This window comes from Talpa europaea (genome assembly GCF_964194135.1).
Source record: "Talpa europaea genome assembly, chromosome: 11".
Taxonomy (NCBI): Eukaryota; Metazoa; Chordata; class Mammalia; order Eulipotyphla; family Talpidae; genus Talpa; species Talpa europaea.
This window is the reverse complement of record NC_140078.1, coordinates 98,314,565-98,337,822: the sequence shown is the minus strand read 5'-3', so window position 1 is coordinate 98,337,822 and position 23,258 is coordinate 98,314,565. Positions and strand designations below refer to the sequence as shown.

The window sequence follows — 23,258 nt, the reverse complement described above, 5'->3', positions numbered from 1 at the left end:
GGCAAAATGAGCATGAAATCGGAAAGACAGTGAAATTCTAATCATGATTGTATCACTACGCAACTGTACATGTGTCTTTGCTTATTCACGGATGGAGTAAGGTTAAAGATACTCTACAATTTTCTGCCTTCAGGATAGGTAGACTTTCATAATAAATGATCTCTATAAAGCAGCAAAACTGTTAGAAAAATCCCACTTTCTCAAGTAGTATGTTCCCTTTAAAAAAAAATTGTAATAGCCCACTCAGTTCTAACAGAATTGTTTCGTTTTTTTGTCTTCTGAGAATCGAGCATAAAGTAAATATATCTGGATTTGACAATTCATTCAGAATTCAATGACTTACAGGCAAAGCACAACATTTTTCGTCATAATATGGAGACCACCTAGTAGCAGGAAATCAACTAAGCGTGAGCATGTGCCCTCAGAAATGTGCTGGTTGCAAAAATTAAACACCAAAAAGTAATTGGTAGCATTATACTCCACTGTCAGATGGTACTTCTAAAGCATCATTATAAAATTAAAAGATCACTTACATTTTAACATTTAATTTCCACACAGGTCTAAAGCTGAGGAAGACTCTTTCAGATCATTTTTTCCTGATAACCGTATAAACAATCTGAGTCTTTAACAATCTTAAATTCTTCCCCCAGGTTGCAGTCTCATCATCTGTACTCACCATTTCACTAAAAATTCTCTTTCCAATATGACATCATATTTTAAAGATGTAAAAACGTATCATCTGTGGTACTTTGGGGGAGGGGGGAATCAGGGAAACTTCCAGCTTTGAGCTATAATGGAGATACTGTGGCACACAGTAGTTACAGAATAGTTGGTTCTTTACTATTATGGCAGATACCCTCCTATGCTGTGGTTAAGTAATTAAAAGTTATATTTTAAAAAAAGTTTTCATGCTTAAGATAATGCCTCTGTAAATTCCTTCTGTACCTTAGCAGATCAAGTGGACAGGACAACAGGAAATATTATGAAGTCTTATCTTACCAAGTGAAATGTCAATCACAGCAACAATCCACATTTTAAATCCACACAGAATAATGTACAGGAAAGCACAACTCTTTTTCTGGATACACACACTCACTGGCCAATGGGTATTTTCAGTATATGTAAAGATTACTTCTGGTTTTACTAATGAAATATCCTACAATCTTGAGTCAATAACTAACTCTTCCTAAGCATCACAAGAGAAAGATAATGCAACTTTTGTCTCTTTTATCCCCTGCCTCACATGCCAGAATAATTTATTTAATCATACTTCTGGAATGAAAAAAACAACAACTGGTTTTACTCTCCAACTGCTTCTCATTTCGATCCCTCTTTTTCACTGCCAGGCTTCTTAAAGAAGCTACCCCTACTTAGGAATTCCATTTTCCCACCCATATATCACTTTCTTATCACACTGTTATCTAGCTTACTCTACTGAAATTATAAATTTATCAATTGGACTTTGTTTTGTCAACATAATGTGAAAAGCAGTAAACTGAAGGGGTCAGCGGAGACCTGACACCAATCACCACCTCCATTCCTCTATTTCATCCAAACCCTTACATTTATGACTTCAAGCATCATCTTTAAGCTAGTATTACCACCATAACCAAACCCCAAATTCTATATATTCAAATTCAAAATCTCTCTACCTAGCCATTCTATCTTCACCAAAGATGTAATATAACCAAACTTCAACTTTTATCGAAGTCAACAAATCACCCTTTAACTTGCCCCAAATGTCCTAGTTCCTTAATAATTTGATTCCTCATTATGCAATCTGACCCCTCATTATAATTGCATCATTCAAATGCAAATTTTGAATCTTCCTTCTTTCATCTGATTTTCATTGAATTCTGTTGATCCCTCCCTTCAAGTAATGGGACAGTCCTTTTTGTAATTTCACCGTTCATGGCTGGATTACTCTAAAAAGTCTAATACTTGTTCTTAGAATCCTACTGTTTACCTTTAAACCACCCAAGATCCTCTTGCACTAACTACAGGTGGCTATTTAAATTAAAATTAAATTTAAATTAAATAAAAATAAAAATTCAGTTCCTCAGTAACATTAGCCTGCAGTTCAAGTGCTCAAATATCACATGTGGCTAATGAATGTTATACTGGGCAGCACAAATACAAATAAATACATTCCATCTTTGCAGAAAGTTCTACTGGGAAGAGCTGTAATCATAGACAAAACCTCAGATACAATTTTTATCATGGGTTTTCTTCTATTTGAGAACATGAGCTTAATTATTAACACTTAACCAAACCACTCTGTAATCTCTCTCCTGTCACCCCAGACATGGCTTCATCAAACTCTTTGTATATTTTCTTTGTCAATGACCAAGCTTTATTTGCTAATTATGTTGGACAAGCATGATCACATAATAACATTCATTCAACAAATAAGAGGTGAGAAACTTGCAGGTTCTAGGGATAATGCAAATAATTCTCAATAATTTTTCAACTGATTCCTTGTTTCCTCTCCTCTTACTGGCTTTCTGCCTTTCTATCTTTAAAGTCCATCTACTCTCAAGATCTCCTAGCTTACCTTTCCCTCTTTAAGTTCTCAGAGCTCCAGTATTTACTCACAATTAAACAAAATTTTGCTTTATCTTCTTTTATGTATTGTCTTCTCAGGTAGAATTTAAGCTACTTAAGGTATCTGACATTACCCACCTAAACAAAATACTTTCATGTTAATATCTATTGTGTTTAACTAAAATCAGAGTTGTAAGAAATACTGAAATCCCATTTTATATATCTACGTTTAGCCCTAATTCATAGGATTAAGCTGATAAGAGATGAGGGTCACTTTGATTTTTCTTGTTGTCAGAAGAAATCTCTAGGGATTTACGACAAAGCTAAAAAAAATACTCGATAAAAGGTCAGTTTTATTTTGGTTAAATACAAGGAAATAATAAAATCACTTAAAAAAAAAGTCAAATAAGATTCCTGTTCAATAACAAAACACAATGCTCATGGAATATTATGTTCTAAGCAGGATGGCTCCTTTCTCTCCTTCCATTTTTTTCAAATAAATGATTCATTTATGTATTAAATAAACAGGAACTAAGCATCTACTATACTCTAGGTGCTAGGGGTACATTAATAAAACATAACTTTCCGAGGGTTTAAACTTTTAGGAGAGGACAAAATAAGTAAGTTACATAGTGCATTAGTTATACAGTATATTAGAAGACAATAAATTCTGGGGATAAAAAATAAAGCAAAAGTACATGTTATTTTATATTTTAGAGAGTTCAGGGACAATCTCGCTGAGATCTGAGAAGATATTTAAGGAAAGACTTAAAAGCAATGAGCAGAATGATGTTGCTATCGGAAGAGTGTTCCAGGCAGAGGGTAAAGTACACTGCAAAGATTCTGAGGGAGGAGTATGCCTAGTATATTTCAGGAACATCAAGGGGGTCAGTGTGGCTACAGTAGAACAAGGGGAGAGAAATGACATCAGAGAGTAAATGGAGAGACAGACTGTATAAGGCCTTGAAGACAATGTGATAAGAATAAACTCTAGAGGGGCAAGAGTGGATGCTGGAGACTAGTTAGGCGGTTAATGCAAAAACACAGGTAAAAGAGGACGGTAGAAGAGACCAGAAACAGGCAAAATTTAGATATATTTAAAAGTGGACCCAAGGGCCTCCCTTGTGGTGCAAGGGGTTAAGTCTCAGCACTATGAAGCAATCCACAGCCACTGCAGTATGAATTCAATCCCCGGCCAGGGAGCTGACCCACATGGCCCCCAGACCTCTCCTGTTTTGCCTGCTGCTCTCCTCACCAGTGTATTTCAGTAGATCTGCCTGTTCTCCTCCCCACTCTGTCTCTGGTGAATCCTCTCACTGCCCCCACCCCCCACACACCGCCACACGCACACATCTCTGGCCTACACTCCAGATGTTGTATGCATAAATAAATAGAAATAAATCTTAAAAAAAAAGAAAAATGCAGTCAGAATAGAAAAGTTTCTAATAAAATAGCTCTAGCATTTTTATTTCGTGGCTTTTCCCCCCATAAATATAGCACTTTTTAAAGGTGGTGGGTTATCACCCCTTGATACAGAACTTTATGTATTAGAGGGGGTTCTCTATTTTTCAAGAGGCACCCAAGCAGAAAAAAATGAACTGGTGTCACTTTAGTGGTCTTAACCCTTTAACATTACTCATAGTTGCAAGATGTGGTCTGAAATATTGTATTTAAGAGTCTGAAATACCATTCCAAGCATACTCACATCCACTGTTTACTTGTTTCTATGAGGTAGAATGAGTAAATATTGTGCCATTTTAAGATTCAGGAATTGAAGAAAAGAGAAATTAGTATTTATATGAAATCACACAGAATAGAACTCTCAGTCTCTACTTCTGGGCTCTTTCATCACATCAAGATGAAATACGAATACCTGTAATTCAAGAATCAGAGTGAGATTGCCAATTTATTACCATTTCTAACTTTTAGACTTTTCTAATACCTGGGAAAGAATGTAATATTAGCAAGACCTTTGCATTTCAGAAAGATTCAACAAATATTTCATGGCTACTAAGTGGCAAGTCTTATTGGATATGAGATTACTCTGTAGCAGAAGGGAGATTAGAAGGAACCTGACGTAAAGACAGAAGCAGCAGTGTGGAGAGAGAAGGAAGAAAGTAGTGACACTGAGACCAGCTACTTTTTGATAATTCTTTATACTCAGATTCATTCATGAAACACATATTTATTTAGCACCAGACACCACTCTATGTTCCTGGATATAGAGGTAAACAAAAGACAAATGTTCTTATCATAAGGGTGGGTTTTTTTGGGGGGGCGCTAGGGAATAATAACTACAAAATATATAGTACATTAGATGATGATAAATATATGGGAGGGGGAAGGAAGTGAGAGAAAGATAAGGAGAATGGGGGAAATGTGTGTGTGCAGTGAGTGGTTTGCTATTTTAAGGAAAATAGTCAAAGCCTTGATGGAAGAGCAGTCTTTGAGCTGAGACCCCCAGGATTTAGGAGAGCAAGCCATGCAGATATCTAGAAAAAAAGCTTTCCAGGCAGAGTGAAGAACTGCAAAGCACCTGAGACAGAACTGTGGAACATCTGAACAACATCAAGGAAGGGTTTAGCTAGAGTGTTAAGAATAAAGGAAAAGGGTCTCCCCTGGTGGCGCAGCGGTTGAGCGCTGCGCTGCCCGCAGCCTCTGCAGCGCCGGTTCGATCCCCGGCCCCGGGCGAGGGTCCCACATGGTGTGCAGACCCTTCCTATCTCACCCGCTGCTCCCCTCAGCAATGTATTTCGTCAGTCAGTCTGCCTGTTCTGCTCCCCGCTCTGGCTCTGGTGAATTCTCTCACCCTCCTGCGCTTCTGACTGTACCCAGTGCTTGTATAAATAAATAAATCCTTAAAAAAAAAAGAATAAAGGAAAAGAGGGGCCTCCCTGGTGGTACAAGGGGTTAAGTCGCAGCACTATGAAGCTATCCAGCTATCCGCAGCCACTGCAGTTTGATCCCCACCCAGGAAGGTGGCCCACATGGCCAGCAGACCTCTCCTACCTGGCCCGCTGCACCCCTCAGCAGTGTATTTCAATAGATCTGCCTGTTCTGCAACCCACTCTGTCTCTGGTGAATCCTCTCTAGAGTATTCCCCTGCATCTCTAGCCTGCATCCCTGCTCTTTTATGCATAAATAATCTTAAAAAAAAAAGAGTAAAAGACAAATAGTAAACTGTCATTTACTATGTTACAAGTTCTCTTCAAGTTAGAATATACATATAATTTACATTATATGCTCTAAATTTTCTTTAAGTACCAATAGTTTGATGTTATCTACAGTGATAAATAAAATCATTTGTTAAGACTCAAAACTCAAGTAACCATTTACCACTAGATACAGGATAAACTGGGTCATATTTCTGAATGTGTCCAAAGAGAAATTGTTTCTAATTGTGCACCTGTGTCTGTTTCTCTCTCTCTCTATCTCTCATTCCACCAAAAAAAAAAAAAAAAAAAAAAAAAAAAGATAATTACATTTAGGTGTTGTCTGTATTGTTTCAATATTTATCTTCAAATGGTTTCAAGAAAGGGAAGAATGTTAGACACATACATTAAGAATTTGTAGTTAAAATTCCACACACTAAAAAGTAATGTTAAAAAATCTATATATATTATCTAGAAGACAGTCTCCTAAATTCACCCCTCTATTCATAGACGTTAAGACATTTAGGTTGCCAGCTCCATTACCTTGGTAAAATAGGCCCAGAGAAAATATAAACTCATTCTTAGGTTACATTTTGAAAGGAAGTTTATATTACAACTCGTTAAGAAGAAGAGATTATTGCTCATGATATCCTTCTCCCTTCCAATGAAATTCTATCTGGTGACCTTGCCCCCTTCTTGGAATATTTTTCCTCCTGGACTCCATCTATCTATATCAATGTTTTGCAAAGGAAGGGGCTCCAGTACATCAAATTGCACTACCATCTTCAACCTAAGTCACCTTGACGTATGCGGGGGTTATGGGGGTAAGAACAGTTGAGAATCATTGATCCAAATCAGTTAGTTCCAGCTAATACCCCACTTCCTCTATAGAGCCGTTCAAGCCCACCTCAGGCCCAAAGGAAGACTTAATTCTTTCCTTGAAATATATATTAATTTCATAAAAATAGAGAGCTTAGGGCCTCCCGGGTGGCGCAGCAGTTGAGCGCTGGGTTGCAAAGCTGCCCGCAGCCTCTGCAGCGCCAGTTCGATCCCCGGCTGCTCCCCGGCCACCGGAGGAGGGTCCCACATGGCGCGCAGACCTCTCCTGCCGCCCGCTGCTCCCCTCAGCAGTGTACTTCGGTCCTTCTGCCTGTTCTGCTCCCCGCTCTGGCTCTGGTGAATTCTCTCACCCTCCCGCGCTCCTGACTGTACCCAGTGCTGTATAAATAAATAAATAAACAAATAAATCTTTAAAAAAAAAAAATAGAGAGCTTATTTTAGCTTTTTATGTGTCTTACATCCCCAATTGTGATAAAGTTTTCCTGAAGATTAAGAAAAGGGGCTTGAGTTTCAATATACCATCATATGAAGAAAAATCTGCTGTGTCTAAGGTTAATTTCCTTGTAAGGAAATGTAAGGAATGTCTGTTTTCATAAAGAAATTTCAAATTTTCTCCTGAAAAGGAGGAAGCAGAAGAAATGCATCTCTTCTCACTCTCCAGACTTGATAAAGTACATGACTAACTCACTACATTTACTTGCTATTCTCAAATTTGACTTTTTTTCTTAAAGATTTATTTTTATTTATACAAGAACTGGGGTACAGTCCAGAGGCGTGGGAGGGTGAGAGGATTCACCAGAGATAGAGTGGGGAACAGAACAGGCAGCTGGACCAAAGACACTGATGAGGGGAGCAGCGGGCCAGATAGGAGAAGTCTACCGCACCATGTGCGTATCTCCCTGGCTGGCTGGGAATAGAACCCGCACTGCAGAGGCTGCGGACAGTTCACAGCGCTGCGCTCAACCTTCTGCACTACCAGGGAGGCCCTCAAATTTGAATTATTGAGAGCTGGCTGAAAAACTGAACTCCAAGCCTGTCCATTAAAGTCACGAAAATTTGTTTACTTTTGCTAAGAACAACTGTAGAAAATTAGATTCCTCTTGGCACGATGTTTTCTCCAATGTTGGTGATCTAAAGTCACTTTTTTAGGACTATAACCTGGGCCCACACACAAGAGATCATGACATAAATTTACTTCTCTAAAGGAGCCTAAATAATGCTTTTCAGATGAGGAGAAAGCTGGAGAAGTCAAGTTACTTCTCTAAAGTTACAGACCCAATCATGATTTACTTAATTTCAGTGACAACTTGGAGATAAATTTTATTAAAAGAAAGGCAAACCAATGAAATGTTTACTATATGTACTACATTTTTTATTTTAGACACCACAGGCTTTTAAAGACGGATTCTTCTCAAACACTAAATTTCCAGTAAAGATGGACAAAATGATCTGCTGCTTACAAAACATTTGCTGGAACAGAATGAAATTAAATGGAGATTTCCTGTGCTATCACAAGGCAAATTCCAGTTGCATTGCTTTCTCCTTATTCAACATATTTTTGCAGTTGTACCTTGTTATAGGTCCACATGTACAGAGGAGGATAAGTCCTAACTAACCCCAGGATGTTCAGAAGGGTAACTACTTCTTTTCCTTTTCTCTCATAAGCCAAAGTAATTAAGAACAAATTAGAATATTTCAAATTATTAAGCACTGCAGGCAACTTCTAGCTGCAGATTTAACAAGTATGTTCCTACTTTTACACCATGTGCTTTAGGATAGTAAGTTTAACTTACCCCCCCAAAGAGTTTCACATAAAGAATTTTTAAAGGGTTAGTGATTCTATACTACAAATGTTAAATGTTACACACAAAGGTTATTTTAAATTTGTAAATAACATTGATGGTTGGGGCCTCTCCTGGTGGCGCAGGCAAGTTGAGCGCAGCACTGTGAAGCTGTCCGCAGCCTCTGCAGTGCCGGTTTGATCCCGGCTGGCCAGCGAGGGTCCCACATGGTGCGGCAGACCTCTCCTGTCTCGCCCGCTATTCCCCTCAGCAGTGTATTTCAGTCAGTCTGCCTGTTCTGTTCCCTACTCTGTCTCTGGTGAATCCTCTCACCCTCCTGCACATCTAGCCTGTACCCCGGTTCTTGTATGCATGAATAAATAAATCTTAAAAATAAATAAATAACATAGATGGTTGGAAGAAAGTATCAAACCCAAAAGAGTACCATCTTTCAACCACTAACCTTTAAGTAAACTATCAGCAATGGTTTCCCCTGAAAAATAATGAGCCTAAAATCACTTCTATATTGTGAATTTTTAACACATTTAACTGGGTTATTATTAATAAAAGTGTACATAAATGGTAAATAATTTTAAGAAGTAAATCTCCCCCCCACATCCAATCCAACCTCCCAGATTCTTTTCCTAAAGGCAATCACTATTGATAGCCAATATATGCTAAAAGAAAAAGAGGAAGATGTGTGTATGTGTTTTAAAGTATAGTTTTAAAAAACAGTCATTTAAAAAAAAATACTTGCAGAGTGACAGTGATGAAAATACCATCACCTTAAATTCTTAAATTAATACAGTGCTGTATAGTTTCAATGCACTTTCAGGAAGTCTAGTAGACGCACTGATCTTCAAAATTGACAGTCCTTTGTAAACATACTCCAGCTTCAAAGAACCATCTAATTGAGAGATTTAGTAATTTCCCTTCTTTCAGGAAAATAACTCAAATCAATACCAACAGATAGTTGTGTACATAAAAACAAAAAAGTAACACATTTCCACAGAGAATTACCTATTTTTTCTGGGCAGCATATTCGCTCAGATCTAAAGTCAATAATGTCATTTTTAAAATTTAAACTGCCATCAACATTACAAAAGCATTTCAGAGTAATATATTTCTTAATCAGTTTCTCTATTTAAGCCTATTATTGGAAATATATTTGAAGAGGAAAGATGTTCTCTATTCCTTACCTATTTTCACATCTACATATATGAAATTAATCTTACTAAGGGTCTCATCTGAAGTAACAGAAAGAATCTTCCTACTTTCAGTCCTCTTATTTTGGTTGGGTGACATATCAAAATGATCCCAAAATGCTGATGACACTACTACCTGATTTAAGCATTCTAAAAGTGAGTGAATGATTTAACAGGGAACAGTAAAATTTATTTATTTATTTAAAGATTTATTTATTTATTTATACAAGCACAGGGTACAGTCAGAAATGCAGGAGGGTGAGAGAATTCACCAGAGCCAGAGGGGAGAGCAGAGCAGGCAGAGTGACGAAATACACTGCTGAGGGGAGTAGCCGGCGGCAGGAGAGGTCTGCGCGCCATGTGGGACCCTCGCCCAGTGGCCAGGGATCGAACCGGCGCTGCAGAGGCTGCAGGCAGCTTCGCAACCCAGCGCTCAACCGCTGCGCCACCGGGGAGTCCCGGGAGCAGTAAAATTTAATGCTACAAAATAAAAACATAAAACATCATGTTTCCAAGTATGAAGCTAGTCAGTGACTGAAGCTCTTACAGAAAATTAAAAACAGCACACCAAAGAAATGTTGCATATGTTTCTATTACTTAAAAGTAATATCCACTACTCGTGCTCATATATTTGATTGTTTATAGAGTACTACTTCACAGTACCCATACAGTATTTATCGTTAGAAGTGCTCACAATACTGTTTTTAAAACACTGTGGTTTTATATATATATATATATATATATATATATATATGGATTTACCACTCTAGCCATCAAAATATTTTTTTAAAAGACCTTAATTACTGGGCCTCCCCGGTGGCGCAGCGGTAGAGCGCTGGGTTGCGAAGCTGCCCGCAGCCTCTGCAGCGCCAGTTCAATCCCCAGCTGCTCCCCAGCCACCGGAGGAGGGTCCCACATGGCGCGCAGACCTCTCCTGCCGCCAGCTGCTCCCCTCAGCAGTGTGCTTCGGTCCTTCTGCCTGCTCTGCTCCCCCCTCTGGTGAATTCTTTCACCCTCCCGCGCTTCTGACTGTACCCAGTGCTTGTATAATAAATAAATAATAAAAAAATAATAAAAATAAAAAAATAAATTAAAAATAAAAGACCTTAATTACTTAAGATGAAAAGGAGAGATTCCTATTCCTTTCACTGGTAAGAACACAATTAAGAGGGCCTCCCCGGTGGCGCAGCGGTTGAGCGCTGGGTTGCGAAGCTGCCCGCGGCCTCTGCGACGCCGGTTCCATGCCCGGCTGCTCCCCGGCCACCGGAGGAGGGTCCCACATGGCGCGCAGACCTCTCCTGCCGCCCGCTGCTCCCCTCAGCAGTGTACTTCGGTCCTTCTGCCTGCTCTGCTCCCCGCTCTGGCTCTGGTGAATTCTCTCACCCTCCCGCGCTTCTGACTGTACCCAGTGCTTGTATAAATAAATAAATCTTTAAAAAAAAAAAAAAAGATTTATAAAAAAAAAAAAAACACAATTAAGAAAAAAAAAAAGATGAAATCAGCCACATTTATTATCACAGATCATAAACCTGAACGAAATCAAGTAAAAGTTCAAAAGCTGCACCATGTGGGTCAGCTCCCTGACCGGGGATCTAACTCATACAGCAGTGGCTGGTGATAGCATGATACTGCTGAGACTTAGCCCCTGGCCCACCAGGGAGGCCCAGAAACAACTCTTGAAAAAGTAAAAATTTTAGTAGGAATTTAAACTATGATCAATACTTTTCTAAACCTATGGTTCTTATGATGATCCCAAATAACAGAACACTATCAAAAGCTGAAAGGGCAAGAATAACATTTTTAGACAAAATATTTTCAATTCCTCTTACAAATCTAAATTAAATTATCTCAACAAATTAACAAGAGAACTGGGGGAAATCCACACCTCCTATTTCTAGTCATTAAAATTGCCAACTGTGGGAATGATTACCACTCAAAAGCAAAATAAAAGGGAATGATATTTTACTAAAATAATCTTAAGACTATATTCTCAAAACCGCCTCAGTTTCCATTACCTTGTAAACAGTTCAAGTTTCTAAAAAGGGAAACCAGGTTCTCTACCACCCCTGCAAGAGACTGGGGACAAGAGAGGAAAAGAGAGCAGAGCCTGAGTGAGGAAAGCACTCTGCGTGAACCAGCCACACCAGCCTGGAACCTGCCAACACAAGCTTTAATTTAATTCTGAATGCCTGACTTATGTATTTCATCCTTTAAACGTTATTTCAGAAACTTAACTGTAAATTTTTCTCCTAAGTAAGTTTTTTAAAAGGCAGCACGGTTTAAAGTTTCATATAAATGCATGCACTTAAATTAAATCAACCGTCTTATTAACTGGTGTTTCCGTAGCCAAAGAAAACAACTTCAGCTGTGGGAAACACTTAACAAGTTTGACTGATAAATTCAAAACCCATCAAAGCCCATCGGTCGCTAATTTCAGCTGGAAGGGAAAGGGCGGCTCTTAGAAAGTTACCCAAGTTATTTACCATGCTGTTTTCTGTGAGGACGGATACACATATGCAGAGGCATCAGAGTCCATGATGGAATGATTAAAACAACAGCAACTTAGAGAGGCAGGAGGTGTGAGAAAACCCTGGGTTTTGAGTTAGACCTAAGTCTGAACCTGACTCTACCTCCTATAAGTCTTGGGCAAATGACTTAATTTCTCTGAACCTGATTTTTTTTTAAACAATAAAATGAAGCAGATACCACCTGACTAAATGAAGCATTGAGAGAATTAAATTAAATGCTTGTATTGGCAGGTTACAGGCTATTTTGGTTGGTTCATGCAGAGGACTTAAGGCAAGAAGAAAAATCGCTCCTTAGTGGATTATTCTTGAAGTTACATGTGAGAAAACTGTAAAGAAAGACAATAAAATGGCAAAGAAAAAGAATTTTTCTGGGAATCAGGTTAACAGATCTAGTTAGAGAATCACTGAACATCTCCCTTTAAAAATGAAGATTTTTAAATTCACCTACATCTTAATTTACTTCTCTTTTTCACTTAGTTCATAAGTGAACGTCCATTAGCCTAACAAGAATCGTTTGCATATTCTAGGGGAAATATCCAGTATAAGTAAACACGACTATCAAATTTAAGATAAAAAGTATATATTGATTGAGGATAATAGGTTTAATATCACTGCAAACATTTCTTTCAGAAAACTTCCAACAAAATTTAAAGATCACATGAGCACTTCCTGTTAAAACAGGAAATTGCTTTTTTGAATATGAGATCATATTAAGGTAAGACTATACTTCTGGAAGATTATGTCTTATTGACAAAAACCTGTGTACTAAAATTAGAATCATATGGAACTGCCATCATTCAACTGTTTTTGACCTACAAAAGGCCAATTTCACTTTGTGAGCCAGAAATGTCATACACTGGGATCCGTAAGGTCCTCTGTTCTCAGGTAACATGAATTTAGCTGAAAAGACTGTAGAACAGAGACCCAGGCCATTCACTGCAATTTAAAAAAAAAAAAAATCAACACGATTAACCATTCAGCTTCTTCGTATTTCATTGTCATACAGGCCGAAACAATAAGAATAATTTTTTAAATTCATTTCTGAACATTACTATTTTAAAGTCACTTGACAGAAAACAAATTTCTTTAGATTTGGTCCTGACTATCCTGTATAGGACAGGACCACGTTAAAATGGAGGAGAGCAGTATGAGAAAAAGAACTTAAAAGAAGCTATCTCTCTGAGTGTTTTACATAATGTGCCTTTTATTTCTTCTTATTAAAGATATGCTTCTAATTTTCCAGAAGTGTCCTTTCCGCATTAGTCATTCATATAATATATAATGAAAAGTTAAAATTGGTAGAGAAACACTGATAACAAATACCCAGAATACAGTTGTTTTCTTATTAGAAAATTATCACTATCACCTAGCTCACTCTACTTTTGAAATGCTACATATTTGAGAATACATACACTAGAGGTTGTTCAATGAGAACAAAAATGATTCTTTTAGGAGAATTTATTCCCTCAATACATACCCTTAAAATGCAAGGAGGGGGGTCCATGGAAATATATTTTAATACCCCTGAAAATTCCCTTTTAGGCTTGGAGGACCAAGAGACGAAATTTGACCTGGAGACAGAGGCATGAACTTTGCTCACTTTTGCACAAATTCTACACTAGGGTCACCAGTGAGGTAGCCCAGGTTTTCCCTTCACTTTTCTGTATTTAACATTTCTGATTAACCACCAAGGAAGTGAAGAAAGGCTACTGACTTACCTTTTGTTTTAAATTCTGTCTGTGGGGTGTGAACTGTGACACAATTTCCATTGACTACTACATTTTACAAATTAAGGCATTTAAAGAACAGAACGGTTTTCCAGATCAATCTCAACTCTCAGCATGCCTCTTCCCCAGCTAGTTTCTTCACTAGCTAAAAAGAGAGCTCAACCTCTGGGTGGAGAGGGCTACCCACTGATAGGACCTGATTCATAAATCAACAGTCTTTCATCAAAGAATATTCTGCCCTTCTTTTCATTTTAAGTTTGAATTTCTTATACTAAAAAAACTTTTCTCCAAAGCTATACACATGAAATCCATTTTTCAAGCATAACTCTGTAAAAATTGATTTGTGAGCCTTCCAGGAGCTGCTTTTCACACACTCATTCCATTAAGTATGCAAGTTTCTTAACACAACCATCCACTTATTCTAACATTTTTACAGGAGTCTTGCTTACTGAACCCCCGTGAGTTCAATCAGGTATTACACTGGGGAAAGCCAGTTTAATACTAAATTTTGTGTGAAAGCATTAATAACACAGACCAATAAGCCCTTCTCATCTTGGTCCACAAGCTGCTAGATTAATTGCTGACTGAAACTGCCCCCCCTTTTTTAACCCAGTATTCTTTCTCTTTCACACACACCCTATGAAAACTGTATTTGTGAAGCAAACTACAACTTCCTCCAAATTCACAGATGATAGGTCTAATTTTAGGGGAAGAAAATCGGGGGTTGCCAGTGAAGTCAGTCCTACACCTTTGTGTCTGTCAGAGGAAAGAACAAAAGGCAGCGTTTTCTCCCCCAGCCCCTCCTTAGCATTGAAGGAAGGCAGGCTTGACAGCACAGTTGCACAGAAAAAGGAAGCCATGCCGGAGCTAGCGAGAGTTTCCCATAAACAAACACACAAAGCTACCCAAGCTACCCACCTTGGATAGCTGCCTCCTGAGGCTAAAGCGCTGAACCATGGTCACCCTGAGTAATCTTCAGACAAAGCAATCCACGGAGGGTTTTTTTAAAAAACAGCCTTTTGAAAAAGTCGGTAGCAAAACATTTTGAAGACTGTCACTGAAGTCCAAAGAATTTCGCCGGGAGACTTAGAAAACTTGGAACCACTTCATTGTTCCATGGAGAGATACCGCAAAGCCTACGTTGTCGGAGAGGGGCGGGCTGGCCGAGGCTGGGAGGGGCAGAATCCTGGAGCTGCTTCACCCAGTGCCAAGCTCTGCAAGCACTTCCTGTGAGTCAGCCATGAGGGGTCCAGACAGAAGGACCACCCCTTCCCTTTCCACCAAGTAATTAGCAAAGGATGCCGCCGAGGATGTAGCCACAGTGCCACCTGAGACTCCAGGTGGGGGTGGGGGGGAGGCGGCCGCCCTGATGTTCCAGTCGGTGTGAGAGGAGTGGCGCACCGGGTTAGAAAGCATCTGCCAAATAGAAAACTGGCAACAGAAACTATTCTTCCCATCCTAAAGCCCTCCCAGCGAAGGGGGTACCCAGCAAAGAGCAACACTCCGCCCCCAACACGTCATCTCAACCTGCACGTCAGATAATCTGCTGGAGGAGGTTGCAAACAAACCCCTGACTATACTAACTCTGTTCAGAGAAGGAAACTCCTCCCAGGAGGGCTCGGCAGCTGTCCGGCTTTGTCTCCAGTAATTGGCCAAGCCTTTCCTCTTATTCACAGGGAGGGGTCCTGCGGCCTCGGGAAGGAATGTCAGGTGCAGAGAGGCAGACTTTGAGGGTGCCTTCAACTTTGCCACAAAGTTCTAAACAAATTAGAGCTGCCTCCTAAGACTGCCCTCTTTCATTCAGATAATGTAATTTTAAGAAAATCTACACACAAAAGAACAATTCAGAATGAATTAATGCAAGAAAAAAAGGCCTGAAAAAATGAGAACCATTTCAAAGAAAAAAGATTATTTTGCTATCATTCGCCAATCTCTCCCAATCTATTTGATTGCTTCCAGATAACCAATGTAAGAATAAAGCTTCATTTTGGTGAACTTTCCACACTGCATATTACTCTCCAAATTGCTCATCACTTTTCAATATATTTAATAACTGATCAGGGCAGAACTTATGGCATATACTAATTTTTCTCTGCACCAGTGACTCTCATTCCCTGTAAGCATGATTAATTACAACTTAAGTTACATTTATATCCCTGGTTGAAAAGAACCTACTAAGTGCAGTCACTTTGTTAGGCATTTAACATCTATTAGCCCACTGACTTCTCAAATATCCGTGTGAAATGTTTTAATATCCTGACTCTTCTAATAAGTAAAGTGGAAATCCTCTCTATAAAAACTTCAGTATTATTATAATGAAACCATAAAGTGTTAAATTTTTTTCTGAATGAGAACTTGAAAAGACAGATCTTTATTTAATGGTTATTCTCAACTATGCCATTATTACTGGTTTTCAATTATCACTAAATATGATGATAAAATGCCTAAGTTCACCTAAACTATAACATACACACATTTCATAACACCTTATAAAGAGTAGAGAGATGCAGCAAATTCAAACAAATAACAGGATGCCAACCCTCCAAAAAATTACCCTAACCAAAGTATAAGTAAAATTACAACTCCAAAAATCTTAAATGGAAACAACTGAATACATTTAACATGGTTATAAAATTTCAAAAAATCTTTTATATCAATGGTTATGGTTCAAAGTGAAGATTCCTTCATATCTAAGACTCAAAGTGGGCAAAGCAACCCAATATTCAAAGTAAATGACTAAAATTTCGTTCCAAATGGAAAGCAGAATGTCAGAGAACCTGATGATTTCTGTGTTTTTGTGTTTAAATGCTAAGACTAGCAGCAACTCCATTTTTCTCCTACACAAAAAGAAGTTGAGTACTTAGAAAACTTCTAGGAATGTAGGAAGAATGAGATACCCGTGTGGAACAAAGAAGTTTCTTACAGAAGACATATACTGTCTTTAGACATAAACATTAGGTGTTTCTGGGCCTCGGTGGTGGCGCAAGGGGTTACTATGAAGCTATCCGCAGCCACTGCAGCACGAATTCGATCCCTGGCCAGGGAGGTGATGCACATGGCACAACAGACCTTTTTTGTCTCTCCTGCTGCTCCCCTCAGCAGCATATTTCAGTCAGTCCGCCTGTTCTATTCCCCACTCTGTCTCTGATGAATCCTCTCAGTCTCCCACACCTCTGGCCTGTACCCCAGTTCTTGTATGCATTAAAAAAAAAATCTTAAAAAAAAACACACACATTAGGTGTTTCTGATATAAGCAACTAGAATCCCATATTACTGCTGTAAGAATCTAACTGCCTCCCCACCCCAAATGAAAGAGGAAGAGGGAAAGAAAAAGAACTGTAACAGGGTGGTGGTCCCCAGGAAAAGGGGAGGTTCCAGGTACCCTGCCCCACCCAAGGGAGGATGGAGGTGAGCAGAGAGGAGAAACTGGAGAGGAGACTGGCGAAGGAAGGAGCAGGATGGAGAGCCAAAAGGAGGCCTGGAGGAGGCTCACAGTGCAGAGAGACATGTGAAGAACCTGAACTGGCTTATGGGTGCTGGACTGGTTGAAACAAATGTGTGGGAGAGACCTGTGGGGAGGTTAACAATGGCAGCTTTGATTTTGCTCTTTTTCTCCCAGACTTGTTTGCCTGCTTTTGACCCTTTTCTATGGGTTCCCACTGGAAGGTGCTTTAGACTTTTGGCAGGCATTTGGGCCTTGATTTGGGCCAATCCTCTTTGGCTGGACATTTACCCATGAGGGGATGGGTAACTCTGGGTGCTTGATTTAAAAGCTGTATTTTTTGTCTTTTCTGTATTGCACACTAATTTTATTAAAGTTTCTTTCCACTAAAGGTCTTACATGTTTTAGGGTTATGAGCCATAAACAGAACATGGTATCAATCTTCAAAGGCCCAGATATACATAAAAGAACCTATGGATTAAAAGGATGGTATCTTCATTCTAGGTGGAATTTATTTTTTGCCTATTAAAACAAATATAAAATTATGATTGCTTAGATGCAACAAAACCTACTGAAAGTTATTTGAACACATGATCACAATCCAGTTCTTGATACAAAAAGACACAAAATGAAAAAGATCCTCAATAGACTGGTAGGGAAAAGACATGAATCTCTAAATTTGATCTATTTGAGTCCAGCAGACTTTTGGTTTGTTTTTTTAAAGATTTATTTATTTATTTTATACAAGAACCGGGGTACAGGCCAGATGCGCAGGAGGGTGAGAGGATTCACCAGAGATAGAGCCGGGAACAGAACAGGCAGACTGACGAAATACACTGCTGAGGGAAGCAGAGGGCGGCAGGAGAGGTCTGCCGTGCCATGTGGGACCCTCACCAGCCGGCCGGGATCGAACCTGCGCTGCAGAGGCCACAGACAGCCTCACAGTGTGGCGCTCAACCGCCTGCACCAGGAGAGGCCTGCAGCAGATTTTTGGATGAAAGTAGGCGGCCAAGATCAAAGGTTACAAAATAATAGCAGAAAAGCAAGAAATGTACAACCTAGAGAAAAATCAACAGCTCTGCAACCAATCTCTTAATACTCCAGGCTTCATAAAAACAATGTTATTTTCAGTAGTTTGTGACTGAAAATCCACATCATCTTATACTCTAAGTGGAAGCAAAGAGCAGCTGTAATGCAATTCTTTGGGGTTTTTTTTAGTAAGATTTATTTTATTTATGCATATAATAACTGGGGTGTAGGAAAAATAAAGAATTGGGGTGTAGGCCAGAGGTGCAGGGGGGTGGTGGTGAGAGGATTCACCAGAGAGAGTGGGGAGCAGAACAGGCGTTCTACTGAAATACACTGCTGAGAGGAGCAGCCAGTGAGACAGGAGAGGTCTGCTGCGCCATGTGGGTTAGCCTCTTGGTTGGGGATCGAACTCATGCTGCAGTGTCTGGCAAGTAGCGTGATAGTGCTGAGACTTTAATCCCTGCGCCACCAGGGAGGCCCTACACATGCAATTCTTAATCCTTTTTTAGATCGTGTACCATTTTTGAAACTGTTGAAAGTTACTCAGTCGCTGGAATGAAATGCATAAAGGGGGCCTCCCTGGTGGCACAAGGGGTTAAGCACAGCACTGTGAAGCAATCCACACTATTTGTAGCATGAGTTTGACCCCCTGTTGGCCAGGGAGCTTACCCACATGACACACAACAGACCTCTCCTGTCTTGCCTGCTGCTCCCCTCAGCAGTGTATTTCAGTCAATCTGCCTGTTCTGTTCCCCATTCTGCCTCCATTAAAAGAGGTTTTCAAACTTGACCCAAATCAGAGTTGGAACTAGAATCCCAAATATCTATTTTTGTACTACATTGCTTTTCCTATCACTTCATGTTTACAACTATTTTTAATCATTAATGCACTAACAAAGAACACTATTTAAAATACCCATGTAGAAAGCTTTTTTGTAAACTGCATAATTATTCTACCTTAAAAATGTAAACCTTTTATGCTTTAAGTTACGAGTAAGTCTCCCTAAAATCTGGCACACCTGAAGTAATAAGCTTATAGTTCTTTCCTTTATCTCTTTGGTGTTCAGTCTTTTAAGAGAGTTGTATTAAATAAACCTTACTATTCAAACATCACTGTGGGTTTTAACCAGGTTCCTGAGATAACCCAGTGGAAGTGACTATACAGTGCCAGCCACCAGTCAATCAATAAAAATTGTTTAGTTCTTACTGGGCTTTCATTATGCAATACCACATAATTTCAGAAAACTCCTTCATTCATGCACAAACAAGCACTTACAAAACCAGACACTGTGGAATGAAACATTCCCTTTATTTTAAGGAAGTCATAATCCAGTAAGGAAATAGAAAAACAAATGGCAGAAATGTGACAACTGCTCTTATATTAGCAATAATTATTGCTAAGGGGCAGTGGTGACACGAAGGAGGAAGTGATGAACTTTGTGTGGGACAAGTAATCTTAAAGCTGGAGACTTGAAGGCTGGATAGGAATTTTGCAACATCTTTTCATGCAGTAGAAAGAACACCAGTTAAAATACATTGATGTGAAACAAGCAGCATGCAATATTTAGTTTTTCCATGCTAATAAGGCAACATGATGTAAGCCTGGAATATGCAGAATATTTCTTGTGGAACGGGAAAACACACTGTAAGAAAATAAGCAGTGTTTGGGTCTCTCTGGTGGTGTAGTGGTTAAGTCTCAATGCTATCATGCTATCACTGCTGCGGCCTGAGTTTAACCCCCAGCCAGAGAGCTAACACACATATGGCGCGGCAGACCTCTCCTGTCTCGCCCATTGCTCCCCTTATTTCAGCAGATCTGCCTGTTCTGCTCCCCGCTCTGTCTCTGGTGAATCCTCCTACCTCCCATGCCTCTGACCTGCACCCCAGTTCTTGTATGCATAAATAAGTAAAAATATATCTTAAAAAAAATGAACCAAAAGCATGGTGTTGAAGTATTTTCATATCCATGTTCATAGCAGCACTACTCACAATAGCCAAGAGGTACAGGCAAATCAAATACCAATTGACAGATAAAAGAATAGGCCAATTGTGGTACACATATATAGGAAATATTATTCACTCTTAAAAAATAAAGGAAATGCTATCATATGCCATGGCATGGTGAATCTTGATGTCATTATGCTAAGTGAAATAACTTAATTATAAATAACTTAATTATAATTACAGTAAGATACCACACATGAGATATCTAGAGTAATCAAATTAAAAGAAACAAAGTAGAATGGTGGTTATAGTGACTGCAGAGAGGAAGAATTGTTTAATAGCTAGATGTTGCAAAATTCCTATCCAGCCTTCAAGTCTCCGACTTTAAGATTACTTGTCCCACATGAAGTTCATCACTTCCTCCTTCGTGTCACCACTGCCCCTTAGCAGTAATTATTGCTAATATAAGAGCAGTTATCACATTTCTCCCATTTGTTTTTCTATTTCCTTACTAGATTATGATTTCCTTAAAATAAAGGAAATGTTTCATTCCATACTGTCTGGTTTTGCAAGATGAAAATATTCTGGAGAAGTTTTGAAACAATGTGAACATACTTAATACTACTACACCGTACACTTAAATACGGATAAATGATAAATTTTGGTCTTTAACCACAATTTTTAAAGAAGTGATACTACTTGTATTTCTATTTCCAAGTATGCTCCTTGATTGGCACTTTTTTCCTTAAGCTGCCTTAGGCATGAAGACCAACAGAGACATGTCTTTTTCCCAAAAGAAAAGAATCTTTTCTAAATAATAGGGCATTCTCTCCACACAGAAATGAAGAGTTTTGACAATGACATGTCACTGCAGAGCTTTAAAGACCTAATATCCAAAAATGGCTTATTGCCAAGAATCCTTATAAATGAACAAACAGCTACTCCCTTCTGATTTTTTTCTTTATAATACCTTATTACTAACCACACAATGTCTAAAAAATTTTTTTTTTAAATCAACTTCTTCAATCCTCATCTAAATTCTATTTCTCATGCTTGGCTTTTTTCAAAGAACAACAATCACATTAAAATAACTACAACACTAAATGAAATAATTACAAGTCTGAGGTTTTGTTCTCTCAAGGGGTACCCCACACAATTGTTAACAATGCCAGAGCATGTTGAACATGAACATTACCACACTCAGAGAGACAAAGAAACAACTCTTCCCTCACAGACTACAGAATCATCATGAGAACAGTGGTGAAAAGACAAGACCCAAAGGCCACATACATATGAATGGTTAGCAAACCAAGCAACAAGAGAAGATTGTTCAGAATTGTTGCATCTTTCTACTGAAAGGACCATTTTAGCATTCTAAAATGTAGTAATATGTCTTGAGTAATATTTAACTTTTCTAATACTAACAGTTTTATCATCTTTCTTTTGGTTAGTGTTTACATGGCATTATCTTTTCCTGTCTTTTTACTTGATCTTACTATTTGTTTTGTTTTCAATTTGTCCATGTGTTCTTTTTACCTTCACTTGCTTCTTTTCTATTAATCAAGCATTTTTAATATTCCATTTATTCTCTATTAGTTTGTTACACATTTTTGAATTATTCTTTTAGTGGATACACTGCAAACTTAATACATATTCTTTTTTTTTTAAGATTTATTTATTTATGCATACAAGAGTTGGGGCACAGGTGGGGTGCGAGGATTCACCAGAGACAGAGTGGGGAACAGAACAGGCAGACCGACCGAAGTACACTGCTGAGGAGAGCAGCGGGCGAGTCAAGAGAGGTCTGCTGCGCCATGTGGGTTTCTCCCTGGCCGGCCGGGGATCGAACTCGTGCTGCAGAGGCTGCAGATTGCTTCATACTGCGGTGCTTAATCCCGCGCACCACTAGGGAGGCCCTGTAATACATATTCTTATTTTTTTTATTTTTTTTTATTTGTTTGTTTGTTTGTTTGTTTATACATGCACTGGGTACAGTCAGAAGCGTGGGAGGGTGAGAGAATTCACCAGAGCCAAAGCGGGGAGCAGAGCAGGCAGAAGGACCGAAGTACACTGCTGAGGGGAGCAGCGGGCGGCAGGAGAGGTCTGCACGCCATGCGGGACCCTCCTCCGGTGGCCGGGGAGCAGCCAGGGATCGAACCGGCACCGCAGAGGCCGCGGGCAGCTTCGCAAACCAGTGCTCAACTGCTGCGCCACCGGGGAGGCCCTGTAATACATATTCTTAACTCATTACTACCTCAACCACATTCCAAACAATACAAGACCTTTACCACAATTTAACTCCATTAACTCATTCTTTTTTGCAAATGCTGCTGTATACTTTATTTCCACAGTGTTTAAACCTCACAACATTTATAGTATCTCAAAGTTAAATTATTAACTAATCTTAGGGAAGACACATGAACATCGTAGACAGAGTAATTAAAATTAAGTAACAGTAATTCAACTAAATTGATACTTGCTGAAATCACCTATACATATATTGTCTGTAGCCAGTGCTCAGGGAGAGTTAGTGTCCAAACTCACAGGTGCTTGTGTATATATAAATGGCACTCCAAGGAATTTATAGCTTCAAGACTCAAGACTGTGGAAGTTCTAAAACACTACAGAAAAGCAGATGCCACTCGAGACCTAGTAGGACACTGAACACTCCCCCTTATTTAACATTAAGCTGACATTTTACCTCATCTTTTCCTACTACTGGAATGTTTCCAAGAATGTAAGAGAATCGATTCCTACACTGCACAGAAAGTATGTTACCTAAGGTGTTAAAGGTCCTTTAACTCTGCTATGTTGAGTCAAACAAAATTGTCATTTTTGTAGGACAGAAGAGCTCAAAAATGGCAAATTCATATGGTTTAAGTAATATTTGAATGTAAGACTTAAAGTCAAGCTGTAGGTAAATATTCTAAGAAGGGAATTAATGGATTAATAATGAACTTTTATTCTGGAATGTGTTTCAGATGAACATATTTGTTTTGACTTTCTACTAAAATTGAATAATAAAAGGCATACACTCACAAAGGCAGAGAGAACCAGAGAGGAGGC

The 23,258-nt window shown here is 39.0% G+C and overlaps 1 protein-coding gene across 2 annotated transcripts in view; it reads right to left on the bottom strand.

Moving 5' to 3' along the window:
- Window positions 1-23,258, bottom strand: part of TMCC1 (transmembrane and coiled-coil domain family 1) — a gene marked incomplete at both ends in the record, with an annotated part of 102,382 nt that overhangs the window by 67,784 nt on the left and 11,340 nt on the right. The window contains one exon of one of the 2 annotated variants that reach the window (XM_084247107.1): window positions 14,696-14,734. The exons of the other annotated variant lie outside the window; for it this stretch is intronic. Coding sequence (XP_084103233.1) covers window positions 14,696-14,734 — 39 coding nt within the window. Of the gene's footprint in view, window positions 1-14,695; window positions 14,735-23,258 lie in introns of those variants that run through there. 2 annotated transcript variants of the gene reach the window in all.